This window comes from Meles meles, chromosome 13, assembly GCF_922984935.1.
Source record: "Meles meles chromosome 13, mMelMel3.1 paternal haplotype, whole genome shotgun sequence".
NCBI classification, from domain to species: domain Eukaryota; kingdom Metazoa; phylum Chordata; class Mammalia; order Carnivora; family Mustelidae; genus Meles; species Meles meles.
The window spans coordinates 9111681-9130224 of record NC_060078.1 but is presented as its reverse complement, the minus strand read 5'-3'; the positions used below and the strand labels follow the sequence as shown (position 1 = coordinate 9130224).

The 18544-nt window shown below is 40.0% G+C and overlaps 1 protein-coding gene across 12 annotated transcripts in view; it reads right to left on the bottom strand.

Annotated features, from left to right (window-relative positions):
* The window catches only part of RYR2 (ryanodine receptor 2), a 749188-nt gene that overhangs the window by 130370 nt on the left and 600274 nt on the right, over positions 1–18544 (bottom strand). For all 12 annotated transcript variants that reach the window (XM_046026812.1, XM_046026816.1, XM_046026818.1 and 9 more), the window contains 4 exons: positions 15115–15164; positions 4374–4434; positions 2930–3168; positions 1374–1455 (listed from right to left, as the gene is read on the bottom strand). In XM_046026812.1, the coding sequence (XP_045882768.1) occupies positions 1374–1455; positions 2930–3168; positions 4374–4434; positions 15115–15164 (432 nt within the window). The remainder of the gene's footprint in view (positions 1–1373; positions 1456–2929; positions 3169–4373; positions 4435–15114; positions 15165–18544) is intronic.

Sequence of the window (18544 nt, the reverse complement as noted above, 5' to 3'; positions counted from 1 at the left end):
AAGAGACAGTGAGATGTGTATCATAATTATTATATGTCTACTATTCCTTAACCCACATTTCTAAATTCTGAGATTATAGCTAAAATAAATAAGAAGAAATATACACAGAAAACTATGAACATAGATTTAGCATTATCTATGGAAATGAGAAAAACAGCCCGCAAATCAAAAATAAAGTAACATTTCAATAAATTATAAAACTTCCTTAGTATAAAATATTTTGAAGCCATAAAAATCATATGAAAACAGAGATTAATTAAAAAGGCAGGTAAGGCGTGCCTGGGTGGCACAACTGGTTAAGCTTGGACTCTTGATTTTGGCTGAGGTCATGATCTCAGGGTCATGAGATTAAGCCCAGTGTCCGGCTCTGCACTCAGCATGGGTCTGCTTGAGATTCTCCCACTCCTGCTGCCCCTTTCCCCACCTCTCATGCTCACTCATGCACTCATGCTCTCCCCAGAACAAATACATAAATCTTAAAAAAAAAAAAAACTGGTAAAAAATATGCAGCATGAACTGAATTATCCTTTTACATTGATTTACTGTCCTATCTCTATGCACTTGCAACCATATTTTAATTACTGATCCTTTGTAAGTTTTAAGATTTGGTAAGCCAAATGAGTACCCTTCCATCACTTTGTCCTCTCTCAAAATTTTATTGGCTAGTCTTAGGAGTTATTCTTTCAAATGAACTTTTAAATTATTTTGTCAAATTCAATAAAAAGCAAATTTCCACTTGAAACTGTATTATAATGAACTATAGATTACTTTGGGGAGAATTTACATCTTTTCAATATTATTCCATCAGAATATCCTTTCATTTATTAATTTTATTTGTCAGTCTTCTCTCTGAATGTCATTTTCTTTAGTCTAACATTTTTAAAAAAACGTTTTCTCTTCTCTTTTTCACAGAAATCTTTTAATGGAATCACCAGTGACCTCTCATCTTAAACGTAGTGGAGAGTCCTTATCTTGACCCATCCACATCATCTGATAATCTCTTCCTCTTGAATGTGAGAACATGAAAAAATAAAGCTCATTCTAATAACTGCTGATATTCACGCCCATTTTGCTTTTCAAATATATAATGAGAAACTGTTCCAGCAGACTCCTTCATAAAACTCACAACACCCTCTTTAATCTTTACATTAGCTTTACCATTATTGCTTTACTTTTTTTTTCCCCACAAAATTATATCAATTCAAATTCAGCTTAAAGACTGTTCTATTACTCTCAAGAAATTCAATGTATTAATCTGGTTGTTTAGTTTATAACTAAGGAAAAACTGATAAAACAAAGATTTGAAACAAATAGTTATAACACTTGAAACAGCTTTGAACACTTGAAACAAAATTAAAGTTTTAAAATCTTACCTTTCCACATAAATACTTTTGCTGGTTCCTAAAGCATATAAGCTAGTCAGAATTCTATAACATGATACCTGTACATCTTCCACTAAGGAAAAACAGAAACAAAAACAAAAAATACTTGTTATTTATATGTTGTCCTAAGAAAGTTTAGGCTAAAACCAAAATTCCATACTGAGGGTATGCTAATATTTTAACACTTAAAAAAAGCAAAATTAGAACAAATAGATAAGTAAAATGAAATATAAAAACTATTTCCCAAACTAAATTCTTTGCTTTAATGAGCTGAAAGCATTCCAAAGAATGTAGTATAATTATTGAGAACATCCTAAAGAACATTTTTTATATAATTTTTCTCTAGATAGAAGAAAATAGGATTTCTTCAAGAATAAAATTAAGCACGAGACAGTCTGGGGGGAGAGAGAGTTTCTGTCTCCTCTTCTGAAGGTATACAAAGACTGTGTCTTTTATTTTAACACCTAAGCAAACAATGAACAATGTTGGAGGAGGTAGTGAGTTAGTGATTATTTCTGACCCAACATGAAAGGCAGAGGTAAGTCAAGCCTAAAGTGATGCCAGAAAATAAAATAAAATGTTACACATGATCTATGATGCAAGAAGACATGTTTAAGAGGCAAAACCCCCTAAGAACCCTGGGTTTTTAATTTCAGTGCTTCTACCATTTCTTGGAGAGTTTAACCTGATAGGAATGGAAAATCATTCCTGTGTTCCAGACCTGTACCCACATCCACTCTGCACTGTAAGCAATGTTCCTGCAATGGTTTAAGGAAATGGTATTCCCCGCTGAGCAATGCAGTCGTTTTCACTCAGAGCTCTGCTGCACTTGGGAGACCTACAAGGTTGAGGGTCTGAGTAGGTGTGTCTGCCCTGAGGCCCCACGTGCCTGTTTAACAAGGGCTTGCATCTCCTTTCATGTTCATATCAGCAGGAGATCAGGAAACTGGGACAGGTCTGATATTATTTGTATTTTCACATTGTTTTGAGCAATCTGTGGATATTTTTAAGGATTATGGTTCCAAGCCGAAACAGCTGATTAAATCCCCCATGAAAATAGACTGAAACCTATAAACAAAAAATATGTGAGCCACCCTAGTAGACCAATGATTTAGACAGCATTTTTTGCCGTCATCTCCCTATTTGTTGGTCACACAGCTTGTGGAAACAATCAGCACTGACTCAGAGATAATTTGAAAACATTTAATGTTGCGTGGCTCATGCTTCAACTGCACTGGGAAAATTCCACGGAAAGAGAGAACGCAGAAATAGTAAAAATTGGAAGCTGCACTTCAACAAGGTGGAAGTGAGTGCCCACAGCCACGACCTTACCATTCCTTTCTGGGAATCCACGTGATTCGGGGGCCTAACTCTATAAGAATGGTTTCTGTAACTCAAATGCCAACCTAATAACGTTGTGCAGAAGAGAAAACAATAAACAAACGTGCATTTTAATGAGTCGGCAGGGTTTCAGTAACTCGATGGAGCATTTATGATTTCTCATTGTACTCTTAGATAATGAGACTCTAAGTAACAGATTTACATACATATTAGATCTTCTCCGAACTGATGCTGGCCAATATGCTCAAATAATGACGACAGCATCGGCAACAGAGCCACCGTGGTGTAATTGATAATCTGAGTGACTCCTCTGGGTTGGTTTCGGGTGTGGGTGAACTGGCCCTGCTTGAGGTTCTCCATGGTCTTCTCCAGATCCTCTGCGGCGTTGTCCAGAAAAGCTCGGAGCGCGCTTTTAACGCTCTCTAGGCCGGTCTTCATCACAGTCCTAGGCAGGAAAGAAGGGAGCAAGAGGGATACAAATAAAACATATTTCTACCCCTATTTACCCATTACAGTCACTCAGTCTACTAAATCTTTTTAATTCACTCCCAATTTTTCCAGTGTACTTGAACTCAGAGCAGTATGGCTCTGTAAGCCCATCACCCTTCCTGAATGCCCTCGAAGTCGGCGTAATTAGAACGCCGATCCAAAGTCAGTGATAATGCTCTATATTTTCTACCACCGTTTTCAAATATGGAGAGTGTTTGTTTTACACTCTGACAAAAAACCACAGTTTTTGAGCCCTTTGACTTAATCCTAAATCCAAGACAACCAGAATGTTTCCTGAGGCAACGAGTGTTGAGAGAAAACATTGAATCCCAGCTCAACCAAGTCATCAAATGAGATAGATGTTTTTGTGCCTTAAGTGTAGCAGTCAGCTAAACGAGCCTCCAGAGGAAGAACTTTGTACAGAAGTCACCCTCTAATGCCACTATGTCTAGGAGGAAATGAAGGTATATAATAGCATCTACTTTTCTTCATCTATCACACAAAATGCCTCACGTACAATTTTAAATGTGACAGTTAATAGCATCATGGCATTTCCTCTATAGGAGACATTTAGGAATTCTTATTTAGATTTATCCTGGATAATAAACGAAACATGTATGGCTTAAAGGCTGAATCAACCCCGTGAGATATACTGGTTTTGCTTTTAGGCAACCTGTTGGGTTTCCAGTCATGTTGCCAGGAGGGCAGAGTAGAAAGTACACACACTTGGGAACTGGTCTACTTCCACACTTACTATGCAATCTTAAGCTTCACTTTACTCATCTGTAACATAAGACTAAAACCCTGTTCCTGTAAAGCTAAATGTTATCACAAATGCGGAGCACAACGGTACCAGACCCAGAAGCTACGAAGACCTCTCAAGTTGGATCTCACCGTTTCTCTGGCATGTGATACATTCCCAATTCAACCCTCCATGACATATCTAGATGCCCCTGCAATTACGTGAAATTTGAATAACAATTTAGAGAAGATCCTAGAAATAATAAAATGCCATTGTATCTGTCATTTATGAAATATTCTTTTCACCCCCCACTTAAGTCTTTATCACAATTCCAAAGAATAAAATCAAGAGACAAAGTGAGTCTTCTTATTCTCGCATGGCATTCCTACAGTCCTGTAGACAAATATGTGTCCACTTACCTGGCATCCAAGGTCTGACCCAAAATATGAAGGCAGTTGACAATTGACGTGGCATCATTTCCTACAGAGGAAACAAAAGGTTGTATAAATAGCACTGAGGATTTCTCACTGTTCTTTTCTAGAAAAATTTGTGTACCAAAAATGAGTCAATGGTACAATTCCATAATAACTCAGTTAAAATGATTTTCTGATATTCAAGTTTGAAATCATGCAGGTTTTCTGCTCAAAAGTGGTTATGCATATGTAAGGAGAGAAGCAAGAAAGCATGTCTCATCAAAGAGCTGACATACTAAAGAAGCATTCAAAGCATTGTGCCAGGCTGAGGTGTCTGAACTGAATTCTTCAAATATATTCGCCTCCCCATACTGGCTCGTCTTCTTTCTCAGTCAAGTTGTCAGTCAACTTTTCAAGGGAACTCATAGGTTTATAAAAGGAGGTGGACTAAGCCTAATAAATTTAACTCCCTTTTAATTACCCACGTGTCTCTGCTTTCTGATTCCATCCAACTGCATTAAGATGAATCAATGTGCCTGAATGTTTTTGGTCTTTGGTGGAAAAGAACCAGTAAACTGCCTGTTAAATAAAAGCACCAGTGGCTGAAAAAGTTAAATCCTCTTCTTATGAGAGATTTGAAATGGGGATGATTTTTCTTGAAAGTCAGATGCAATTCACCCATTATCATTGGCATGTTTTATCAGAAAGAATAGAGATATGAATTATGCAATTACTACGTTCATCCTACTTTGTGATAAAGATACATGAGAGCAAATACACAAAATGATAAATCCAAAGTTACGCACTGGACCACTCACAAGATATTCTGATAAGTTACTTCCTCATCTTATACTTTCCTATTTATAATATATAGTCATTTCCTGGGTCCAGAGATTAACAACTTCCATTGGGATATAAGTTTTTGTAACATTTGTTAATGTTAAATTCCTTGTGCAAAAAAAAAAAAATTAAAAAGTCCTAAAATGAATTAAATATACATGAAAATTAACAACTACCCTGGAATCTGGACAAGCCAGTTTAGTGATCTGCTACAAATAAGGAGGGAAGAAAAGGTATTCATTGCTAGACTCTTGAGTTCTTAAGTAAAATGTTCCATTCATCTTGTGCCTTGAGTCTCAGAATTTCTGATAATAATAAAGGCAACATTAGCAGAAAGGCAGAATTTGGTACGTCCTTGTCTACTGATCATACTGGCAGTCCTAGAGCTTCCACTGAGGTCCATAGAAGTATTACGCATTTAATGATTCATTCACTCAACAATACTTGTCAAATACCAGGCATTCTCCAAGTCCCAGTAATACGTGAAAGAAGAGTTCTCATGGTACTTGCATTTTAATGGGGACACAGATAATAAAATATTAAGAAAAAAATCAATTGGAAACATAATATCAGGCTACACTAGAGAAAGTATTTCATATTTGTAGATGTTAATTCTGTATAATTAAATAATTTATATTATATGTTATATAATTACTATTTATCTATATCAGGGAATAGGGATTAGAGCAACTGGACAGACTAATATAGTGAGTGGTCACAAAGCCCTTTCTAAGACAGTGGTACCTGAGCAGAGATTTGAATGAAGTAATTGTGCATAGATCTGGGAGAAGGACCCAGACAGAGGCGCCAGCATGTGCAAAGGGTCTGAGGCAGAAAATGAAGCTGGTATTCCAGGGAAGGAAGTGGAGGTGGCTGATGCATGATCAAGATTCGGGGGAAAGAAGGGACCTTATGAGGTGGAGAGGAAGGGAGTGGTCAGGTTCTAGAGTCTTGAAACCAGTGCAAGAACTTTTTTTTTTCTCCCCAAGTGCAAGAGGGAAACATTCTTAAGGTTTTGAACAGGAAGGGAATCTGATTTATATTTTAAAAGGATTAATTCACCATGTGCAAAACTCTGGAAGGGCAAAAGTGAAGCCAGTTAGGAAGCTACTAGAGTCATCTAGAATCAGAGGACTGATGGAATTTAGTATTTATTTTAAAGATTTGCTTATGGCCTGAACGTGAGATGAGATGGGAAGGAGTCAAGGATATCTTATGGCAAGACTGTTCGGGTGACCACTTGTATGAGCAACTGGGTGAATGGTGATAGATTTCCTGATGTGGAAAGGGCACCAAAAAGGAGCGAAGGAGAGAGAAGAGCAGGGGCAGGGGGTGGCAGGCTCTGCATTGGACAGGTTGAATGCGATGGGCCTGCTGATCTCAGGTAGAGAGGCAGAGCAGGCAGTGGGTACACAAATCTGGGACGCAGGGAACGGATTGGAGCTGGAACACCATAAGCATACCGACCAATATGCATACAGAGACTTCCAAAAATTGTGGGCCTGAATGAAGTAAGCTACCATGTGCATAAATACAGAAGACAAAAGGTCTCAGGGCCTCTGCTGTTTGCAAGTAGGAAAGATAAAGAGAATGTAGCACAGAAAAGGAGAAAGAGAAAGGCCCAGGAGGAAGACGGGACACAGGGCAACATGCAACCATTATTGAGCGCCAAGTCAGAGAAGCTGGCCCCTTAATCTGGTCCTAAAACTCATGGTTCTTGGGGCGCCTGGGTGGCTCAGTGGGTTAAGCCTCTGCCTTCAGCTCATGTCATGACCTCAGGGTCCCGGAATCCAGCCCCACATCAGGTTCTCTGCTCAGCAGGGAGCCTGCTTCCCCCCACCTCTCTCTCTCTCCCTACCTCTCTGCCTACTTGTGATCTCTCTCTTTCAAATAAATAAATAAAATCTTTAAAAACAGAAAACAAACCAAAAACTCAGTTCTTTTTCCCTTTCCCTTCCAGTCTGTTGACTCCTTGTATAGATGACCAGTGTTTGTACTTTGTCCTGAGCCTGGCCGTGCCCCTTTCCAAAAGAGCGGTTGGGGTATTTTAAACCTCCAGTCCTAAGAAGGAGGAGTCTCATAAGGGACCCACTCATGAGGTGGGACTTTTGTTCCCTGTTGTAGGCCGGCCCCTAGGATAGCGTCTGACCCACAGCAGGCATTCAGTGGAATCTTATGGGTTTTGAAGACAAGGAAACCATACCAGTGGCCAGAAAAGTTGTATGGGTCAGATGGAAATGCATGTGGTGAATGTGAAATTTCTGTGATTGCAGACTCGCAAGCTGTAAGCTCCGCGAACCGACACATTTCCCTGTGCTCCATGGAAGGTGCCGCATAACTCTGAATGGTAACACCTCAGTAAGAAGAATGGTGGAGAAAGGACCCTAACAAACACAGGAAAGGTATTAACAGAATCTTCAACATTTCGTGGCGTAGACCAAGCAAAACATCTGTTCTGTCAGCAGAGGAAAAAGCCCAACTAATGGTTAGTCTTGAAGAGATAAAGCTTGTAGTAGGAGTTTTTGTTTTTTTTTAAGATTTTATTTATGTATTTGACAGACAGAGATCACAAGTAGGCAGAGAGGCAGGCAGAGAGAGGGGGGGAAGCAGGCTCCCCACTGAGCAGAGATCCCGAGACTCTGAGACCATGACCTGAGCTGAAGGCAGAGGCTTAACCCACTGAGCCACCCAGGTGCCCCAGGAGTTTTAAATAAAATAAGAATTGTCCACATCCTGCCTTTCTTAAGGCTTCCAGATCACCCTCACCAGAAATGTCAATCATGTTATCAGTAAGAACAGGAAAGACATGTGAAAGTGTAGTAGGATGGTAAAATTTTAAAGTGATGATTGCATTTTCAAGTATTTAACTACATATAATTACTTCACGGCTCAGACTAGACTAAAAATCAAAAGTTTGATACTTTTCAGTTCATGCTCTTTCAAGGTCAAAACTACTTCACTAGACTAAAAATCAAAAGTTTGATACTTTTCAGTTCATGCTCTTTCAAGGTCAAAACTACTTCCCTTGTCTTCAAGCATACCTGCAGCACCCCTAAACACCTAAGGAAACACCTGTGGATGGCCTGTTTGTCTTTAAGACAGGGTTTGCATCAGTGTGTAAACATAAAAGGTACATCATTAAAATCATAACTTTCACCTGAGTCTAAGAGTGACAGATGGCAAGCATTCAGTTTTTAAAAATCATTGTACCAACTCTCACACAATACTATAACTCAAAAATAAAGTTTGGGGTGCCTGGGTGGCTCAGTCATTAAGTATCTGCCTTTGGCTCAGGGCTTGATCCCAGAGTTCTGGGATCGAGCCTGACATCGGTCCCCCTACTTGGCAGGAAGCCAGCTTCTCCTTCTCCTACTCCTCCTGCTTGTGTTCCCTCTCTCACTGTCTCTGTCAAAGAAATAAATCTAAAAAAAAAGAAATCTAAAAAATAATAACAAGGGGCATTGCTGAATTATTAGTAGATATTACTGAATTACTGAAACTTTAACTTGGTGAGAAGTTTCAGTTAAACGGAAAATATAATTTACATAATTACATAATCTATTCATTTACTCCAAAGTCAGGATATTCTCTCATAGAGATATGTCCAGGGAAAAGAAACATCTGTATTGTTCCAATACTGTTTTCTGATATGATCTTTATTATAGGTTTTAATTCTGGTATTGCTGACTGAATGTATCTCTCTGTTAGAAATAGGTTATTTTTTTTAGTTTTTGTAAAAATACCTTTTTTTTAAGATTTTATTTATTTATTTGACAGACAGAGATTACAAGTAAGAGAGAGGGGGAAGCAGGCTCCCTGCCGAGCAGAGAGCCTAATGCGGGGCTCTATCCCAGGACCCTGAGATCGTGACCTGAGCTGAAGGCAGAGGCTTAACCCACTGAGCCACCCAGGCGCCCCAAAATAGGTTACTTTTTATATAACATAAAAACAAGTTAAATCCAGGAAATGCTTATCTTTGCCATGTATAGTGTCATCAAGCCACAGAAATGTTACGTTAGGGGACGACCTTAATGGTCCTCTAGTGATGACAGCAATAATCAGAAAGCAGCAGACTGTGCAGAGCTGAACTATTAGATACCCAGCGTAACGACGGGTTCAGTTCTCAGATATGCACTATCCTCAGAGACTCTGAGGACTTTAAGTAAATCTCCTTTCATTCCATGTCCTGGGAAACAAAAGCAAGCACCATCTGAGCCTTCTTAGGGATAACACGTACATGGGCTAATTTTCTACGGTCTCTTCATAGGAGAGAGCAGTCCTCATTGTAAACATCTCAGTGGGTTCTGGGGGTGAGCAGAGAACAGATGAATGAATGTCAACCTAACCCACTGATGTCTTAATCAGGGGGAGACACCAACTGACAGAATTGAATCTATGAGTAACTTTACTCTTGAAACGCTTCCACACATAACATTAAGATTTAGGCGGCAGTTTAAATCAGGCATTACCCACCTAGTGGGAGAAAACCCAACATCTTAACAAGAAGTAATGCTTCATTTAAATATAGGACAATATTTAAATGAAGCCCTGCGGTTAATACTGGAATGGATCTTATGATGGGCCATGTATGGGTCTAGGGTCCCTGAGGTCCAACCTGAAGAAATTCTGGGGTCCTATGCTCGTTATGTTACTGAGTGCTTGCTGGAGTCCAGGCCTTCCTAGAAGTCTCAACACCATCAAATCTGGAAACTCTCCAGTAACTCTGGACAATTTGCTATCTCACTAATAACGTTAAAAATTCACCAGAAAATGGGAAAGTAGAAAAGGCCCAGACAACTGCCAGGCTTCTCAAATTCCTCCTGTAGCTCAAAGGATCACTACTGGTCGGGTTCAGTGATCATGTTTGAAAAGTCATTACTTACGTGTTACTTCTTCAACGTAAGTGCCCTAAGGGTTTTCTCAGACAGCTTGAGGAATAATTTTTTAAAAATGTGATTCTTATAAATTGTGAGATAATTGGATACTACATTTTTCTTAATAATCTTATAAGCAAAATAAATAAATAAATAAAGTAAAATTTCACTTACTCATGAATGTAAGAAAGTTCCAAATCAAGAGTTCTTACTGCCTTGTTCTTAGTGTCTGCTCTTCTCTATTAGACTATAGGCTTCCTGAGGGTAGGACCTAGTTGGTTCACTCATTCAGTCATCAGATATTGATAAAATACCTACTATGTGTCAGACCTCAGATACAAGAATAGGCCCTCAGTGAGCTGAGAGGTTTGTGCAGGAGAGAGAGAGAGAGAGAGAGAGAGAGAGATGTCAATCTGGAGACATCATCGCCGAGATGAAGGAAAGGTCCTGGGAGCTGTGAGAATGTTGTAGTAGGAGGGGAGGGAGTGAAATTAGGGAGAATGGGAACGGTTTTCCTGGAAGATTAATATTTGTGTTGAGGTCAAGAATGAGCGGCTTACTCCATGATGGGTGTGGAGGACCAGAGAGGTGACTGCTACATCCGGAGACCCCATTCCAGTCAAGAATTACAGCACGTGCAAAGACCCGGTGCAGAAAGGAATACACCACTTTGAAGAAGCAGAGAGAGGCCCACTCAGGTGGAACCACCGAGAGCAAGCAAGAACGTGCCAAGAAATGAGGATGGAACGGTACACGGGGAATACTTTGTGAAACAATACTGCGGCCAGATTGAGAACTTTTATCTTCAGGCAAAGGGAAGCCAACTGAATTTGCAGGAGTGAGACAGAAGACACCGGGCTCAGGGAAGATCGGACTGTTGTGGAGCATGGCTTGGAAGAGCAAGAGGGGATGCAGACAGAACGGTCAGTTTGTTCTCAGAGGAGGACAGGTTATCGACACCTGGATTGGCCTGGCTGTAGTGGACAGGTGTGGGAATCTTCATTTTCCTATCCCCACAGCCTGAAAGAGTGCCTCCCACACAGCAGAACACAGTGAGTATTTACTGAATGAAGGCGCCAAATGAATGTCATTAAGGCATTAGATTTATTTTCACATATAAAAATAGAGCCCTGAGGAAGCCCTGCTATGCGGACACCTGTGGCACGATTGCTGTCCCTGTTGGAGGCTTAGGTATGGAGTCTGCTTCCTCTAAACCTGACTGAAGGGCTTCAGTGGGCTGAAACAGGAAGGCTTCTGTATTTTCTAACTGCCTTGACATTAGTAATCAGAATTGCCACTTAGCAAAAGCAGGAAAAAAATGACGGGATTAAAAGCAATATTTCCATTGAAAATGGCCAATGGAATCCTTCCCACTTTTCAACTTGCCTGGGCATATCCATGCCCTAACCAATTTTCTGAAACACTAGAGTGCACCAACTTACAATCACTGGCAAGCATCTCAGAATCCAAACAGAAAGCCTATATATATAAAATGAAGATACTAATTTCTTATTTTTTTCTGTAAAGTAGTGGAATGGACATACCAGAACTACTGTTCTGTGGGGAAAGGGGCTTGTGCCCCTTTTTAAAAAACTTAACCTTGGGGTGCCTGGGTGGCTCAGTGGGTTAAGCCGCTGCCTTCGGCTCAGGTCATGATCTCAGGGTCCTGGGATCGAGTCCTGCATCGGGCTCTCTGCTCAGCAGGGAGCCTGCTTCCCTCTCTCTCTCTCTGCCTGCCTCTCTATCTACTTGTGATCTCTCTCTGTCAAATAAATAAATAAAATATTTTTAAAAAAAATAAAAAAATAAAAAAGATAAAAAACTTAACCTTTTTCAAATATAAAATGAACTAGTTTAAGCACCTCAAAAAGAATATATGAAGAATTAAAAGCATGACTGATCACTAATTCTCAGTGTGCCTCAGTGTATAGAACATATTTTAAAGTAGGTAAAAGATATACACAAATAGAAGTCCATATTGGGGAAATCTTCAATCAGGTAAGTTTCAACTACAAATGAAGTCTGGAGGTATAATGACAACTTGGTAGCCAGCGTGGAATAAGTAGTCCATTACTCATCAAACCCTGAACTCACCACAAGTATTTTGTCTCTCCGTTTATGTTAACGTTCTGCCTCGTGTTTCCAAACCCACCTCTGCCTCGTGTCTCCAAACCCACCTCCCTGATTCGTTGAAGGTTATTGTGTATCCTTCTACATCTCGATCTTTGCTCATTGTTCATGAGACACAAAGCCCAGGTATTTCTTTGCTAGCTTCCACTTTAAAGTGTCTTAATTTACCTTAGCTGAAGTCATACACAGTTGAACTAGGAAAAACATTCTGATCATCATTGTGTTATCCATCAGAATATGGAAAAATGATATCATGTAAAAGAAGGGAGAAAATAAAAAAAATAAGAGATTATAGGACTATAAAGGACCACCACACCTATATCAGTAGGTCTCTCTCTTTAGGGAAATCCACAAGGGCAGAACTACACATCAAAAAACAACAAAAACAACAACAACAAAAAAACAAAAAAACACTTGGCATACCACATTTCACACCAGAAATGGGTAAATTATAAAGTCTTCATGGTGCAGGTACTTTAAACAGCCAAGTCCTCTTGTCTGCTTCGTTTATCTAAATAAGAACTGGGCAAATAAGACCAGGAATCCCTTAGCTTTCAAAGCTGTAAAGTTAAACGTTTCCACAGCATTTGAGCATTCATTACCCTACATTAGATCAGCTATGTGCAACGGAGCTTTAAGATTAAGATTTAACCTACTTTAAAAATGAAAAAAAAAAAAAAATCAGGGGTTCAAGAGGTCAAGTCCCTCATCAAATCATTCAGCTGGTCTAGTTCCAAAATACAGCACTTAAATCTAGGTTTTCCGATTCGAAGCCCCTCATTTTTCCAGGACATCCTATTAGTGTCTAAAGTCAGGTTATCACTGTCGAGTGTGAAGATGACATGGGTAAGCCTTAAAGATTCCCATGATTTAATACGTCTGTATCAGAAAATGTTTGATGAAGGAAGGCCTCTTGAAATTTGTATTACTTTGCAGGCCAATGTCAACGCAAATTTGAAACAAAGAAAACAGGAGAGACTAGAATAATACAGAGAAGACAGACAAATACACTTCTAAGGTGAAGACACATATTAGCTCTCAGTAAATTCCTGTTTAAAATAAAAGTAATAGTATTTAAAGGCTAAGGGATATAAAATGCAATGCTTAAATGGTATATCAACATCACATAGGAATGGAATGAATGTTAAAGTCTCGGTCTATACTGAGAGGTATGACAAGGTTTACTACGCCTTTATCTTCAATTATAGGATCCTTAAAAAAAAAAAAAAACCTACCAGGATATTAAAGAATAGGCAAAATTAACCCACGGTAATGGAGGTCTACATATAGTTTCTTTGCAGAAGTTTATAAATTGGGAAATGGCATAAGGAGGCTTCTGGGATGCTGGAAATATTCTATGTCTTGATATATATCTATATATATAGCTATAGATATATATATGGAAAGTTTCAACAAACTACATCATTAAGTTATCTTCAAGATTCGTGTATTTTGTTCTATATTTGGAGTACCTCAAAAATTTAAAAAAAAAATTATAATGAAATATAGAAAAGCAGGAATTTGCAATAGGCACAACGTTAGAAATAGCACAACAGACAGTATTACTATGCTCATTAGTAAGAAGTCAAATACCGCACTTAAGGAGTCCCCGTCAGAGTGACACAGAATAAGACAAACGGAGGACCCATGATCCACTGTTATTACAAGAAAGTAGAAGAGCACATAACAATTCTGTCTGCACGATGCTCACAGAAATTTTTCTGAGTTGAAGAGAAGTCAAACAAAGGTCAACTAGAAATTATCTTGAAGATAATCCGTCCAGTGATTTGGGATAACTGAAACATTAATGCAAAAACTCGGGCAATTTAAATGAAATAGGACTTTTAATTACTAAATTTAAGAGCACCATATATTGTATCTACTAAAATTAGAAACCAAACAGGGTTTTAAGGAATTATATCCAGAAACTATCATTTCTCAAAAAATAGAGTGCTTGAAAGAACTTAAAAGCAGTGTGTGTGTGTGTGTGTGTGTGTGTGTGTGTGTAAAGATATATACACACATATTATTCCTCAGTTCATTCCCTGTGGCTTTTAAAGAAATGACATAATCCTTAGCTTTTCCTGTAAATGGAATTGAACCTACAACATCTGTATCAGCACACTCAACATTTTATGACCGAAATGACCCCAACACTGTCTCACAACCTAGAGTGCACAGGCTTGAAGTGGGCTTTTGTGGTTTATCAAAGCAGATGCAGGAAATGAATACAGAGATTCTGCCAACTTCTCTCGAGTCCTACAGCCCCACAGAGAGGAGGATCTGTGGAAAGGCAGGGACCCCCCGACCCCCACCCCACACAGCTGTCCAATAGCAGGCACTTCAGCCAGTGGACTTCAGTTACATGAATTCCCAGACACCAACAAAAATGGACTCGAAAAGTCCCTTTTGCCCAGTGAAGCCCTTGCCTCACGGTCTCTTCTCTGAAGCTCCCATGTCTGGAAGGCAGTCGCCATGCACAGTTGGAGTGAAGAGCTTTACAAACATAAATAAGTGCAGTCAAAATGTTTTGACTTATGACAGCTCACTCTGTAATCTATTGGCAAGAGACAAATTTGAGGGCCTGGTTCTGCTTCACCCCTCTGAAATAAAAAAGGGCAGAAGCTGCCACTTGCATTCATTTTATTTTTCCTAATAAAAACTTCTGATTTTCAAAGGGGCTTTGGACCAGCATGAAGAAGTTACCGTCTTCGATTTCACCGCAGATAATGCTACCGACGAAGAACCTCGAGGACCTTATCTTACCTTCGGACCTATGACGACCACGCATGCAGCCGTGCAAACATGCATTCATGCAACATAGCCGCACACGACACGGTGCAAAACCGGCAAAGAAAACCAAGTGATGGCCATGCTCGTATTCGTTTCAAGGGTCTCCTTACCAAATAGTGAAATCCTATGCCTGACAAGAACTCCAAGTTTGCAGAATAGGCTGAAGACAAAAGAAAAAAAAAAAAGAGAGAGAAAGAGGGGGAGAAGGGGAAGGGAAGGTAGAAAAGACAGGGAGAAATTAAAATAAAATTTAAAAAAAAGAAGAAAAAAAAGAAAAATAAACAGCTGATATATGAGCAGGAAAAAGCAACATGATGTCACGCAGAAAGAATCAATTCTCGGAGCAGAATGTGGAGTAAAGGTATTAAAGAAAGAATCTTTGAGTGCATATCTTTAACAAACATGGTTAAAAAAGCACATATTATAAGTAAAGAAACAAAAAAAAATTTGGAAGCAAAGCTAATTAATATAAAAGCCATCTGTATGAACTCCACAAGAATATACTACTCAAACACTGCAAGGAGAACAAATTTTATCTGCCCAAATGTACCACTGGAAGTCTAGAATTTTTGTCATCGTTGCTATGGACATTACTTAAAACCAGAAGCATGGAGCATTGGGTGTTAAAATGTTACTTGTAAGTTTCAGGATGTTTATCATTTGAACTTTTCTTCTTTTCCAGCCTTGACCACACACCCCTTACGCACATACCAAAGCATCCAGTGAATTTGAACACAGTGAAGGGGAGACAGGATTGGAACAACTGACGAGCATTACAGATGGGATAACCTCAAGGGATCTCGGTGCTCAGGCTTGAGTTGAGCTTGTTTCTTATCTCCTCTAGACCCAGTTCAGTAGTGGGAGAGTCAAAGGAAAGGCGGCTTGTATTCAGCATTCAGCATGATAGCACAGGTATGAACTCTCACATTAAACCCCAGAACCGGGGCAAGACCACCAGTGACCCGGCTTGCCACCAGGCCAGAGGGTGGTCGGCTCCTTACAAGTCTTCTCGGGAACACCCTTCACTCACTTCCTTGCTATTGCCCTTCTACGCATCCCTCATGATCCAGTACCAGACAAGTCCACTCCAACAGGCCTTTGCGAACACTTAGGGCTCCTTCATTACTCCCAGTCCAAGCTTAAAGAGTTCCCCTTCCAGCCTCTCCTAGGGGCCATTTGCAAACCTCTACCATGACACCTTTCCTCCCGTACTCCAACTGATGATAGTTCCCCATGTCCCCACACACTCCTGAGCTCAGAGAGCACAGGCTCTGTAGAGACCGTTAGCCTTGATGATCCATTTGTACAAAGCTACCCACACCCAGCTTGACTGTCCCAATAATGGTAACAGCTCTATCCTGACTGTCCCATTCCATCTTGCCAAGCTCTCCCACGAACAGCAGTGTGCGGACATACACTTGCCAGGATTGGGGAGACACGCTATGCCATGGGGTAAAAAATGGAGTCACGTGCTCGTGGCAGGATGGGAGAAAGGAGACAGAGAATCACATTGGTGATACTGACCTTCTCAAGAGGAAGTTTTGGCTATCGTTTCTCATTTCAGTAACTCCACCAATAAGGTAAGAATGAAAATTAATTATACAGAGCATTGTATAGCTTTTCCAAGAGAACATTCATTAACAAATGTCTAAGTGAATCTGAGGTCTCGAGAAATCTCCTAGCTGTTCTAAAAGTTCTGAAAACAATGATCTGCTCACGTAGATACTGGAATTTTAAATGGGATCTCAGCCTCCTGAGCTGCTTTATGGGCTGTATATTGAAGAGAAGAAAAAAAGACAATAAACAAAAAACATCTTTCTCCAGGGGCCCTCAACCACTGAGCCTTATGCACGCTAACCCAACAAAGGTCTGTCTCCGTCTGAAGAGAGTGATGACTTCTCAGAGCTGTACCCATTTTGGAGCTCCGTATGTATACCAACATATTTGAAGGGACCTCTTCTATACCTTGTACTGAGACTCTCTGGGATCAGCAGGAAACATTTGGAGATAATGTTGAATTCATGACACTAGGATCATGTTTTAACCCAATTCGTCCAGACCTAGGACATTTTGCTGTGATGGAAAACAGAACAGCTCTGTATCCTATTCTGTTGAGATACTGAATGTCTGACAGTCTGTCCAAGAAAAATAACTTCTTATAGTAAAAACTGCTTCTTAACTTTGGTTGTTCCTTATCAGTAGCCAGCGTGCGACTGGAGGGAAATAAATATATAGAAAGCCAAATCCACCCAGAAGACAAATTATATCTTTTTCCCCTCCTGTGCCATCCACTTTGAGAGAGTAGTTTCTATGTGGACTATAAGGCTTCATTACTATAAGCTTTGGCCTATGCTTCCTCCAAAAATATTTTCCATAATGCTGTTATCCCCTTTCTGTATATGCCATCATTGCTAACATTCTTAAGAATTTATAACGTACCTACATCTCCTTGGCTTTGATGCCTTGCTTTGTCATTTTGCTTTTCACTTCACTGCTCTACTGAGAAGCTCCCTAGATAGTCTCAGTACCTGCCAATCAGAAAATCTCATAACAGCTTTTCAACCTCCGTCCTGAAGAGCTCTCTGTGGTACATGGCATCATCAACCACTTCAATCTGGGAAACTCTGAATCCCGTTTTACAGCAATGCATTTTCCCCTCTTCTCTAAGTAATCACTCTCAGTGTTCTTCAAGAACCCTCTTTGGAAAACCCTTCACATGGAATAATTCTCCAAGTTTTGCTATTCAAACCTTTTGCTTCTCTTTCCACTTCCCCTTCATCTGTTTTCAGGACTTGGAGCATCACATGGGTATAAACTCCCAATATGTCATTTCTTACTCTGGTCTCTCCACCAACACCAAATACTCATTTCCAACTTTCTGCTGACGCCTCCAGCTGAATGACCTGCTACAACTTACATACCTCAATGACCCCCTAACCAAATTTAACGTCTTCTCAAAATGAGTTCTCTGGCCATTTCTTTTTGCTATCGCCACCAATATTGCTCCAACCACTCAGCATCGAAACTCCAGAGCCATGTTGACCTCCTTCTTCCTACCTTCCATAGGACTCATTGCCTTGTCCTGTGATTTTTCTCTCATCCGTGCTTCCCACATCCAGCCCCACTCTGCATGTGTATCTCCTATATTCCCGGACCTTTGCTCTCCAGGGAAGCAGGTACTCAGCTGCGCTCTGGCGTTAGGAAGCACATTGTTGGACATGCCTGTTTATCCTCAACCCAGGACAGCACCTTGCACGTGGCAGGCTTTCAGAAATACGTGCTGAATGAATCAGTGGTGGAAGCACCTATCTGAGGAAAGAGTTCTAATCTTAACAGCCTGCACCACTATCAATGGCCTCCTAGCTAGCGGACTCTTCTCCATCCTGCTTTTGTTGCCAGACTGTCCTGTATCCCAATGGCTTCCCAGGGCTAAAGAATCAAGAAAAAAGATGAAGTATAAACATTAAAAAGAAAAAAGGAAGAAGATGCTTTGTTCCGGCAATGTCAGTTACAGTATTCCATAAGGAATCTACGTAACTC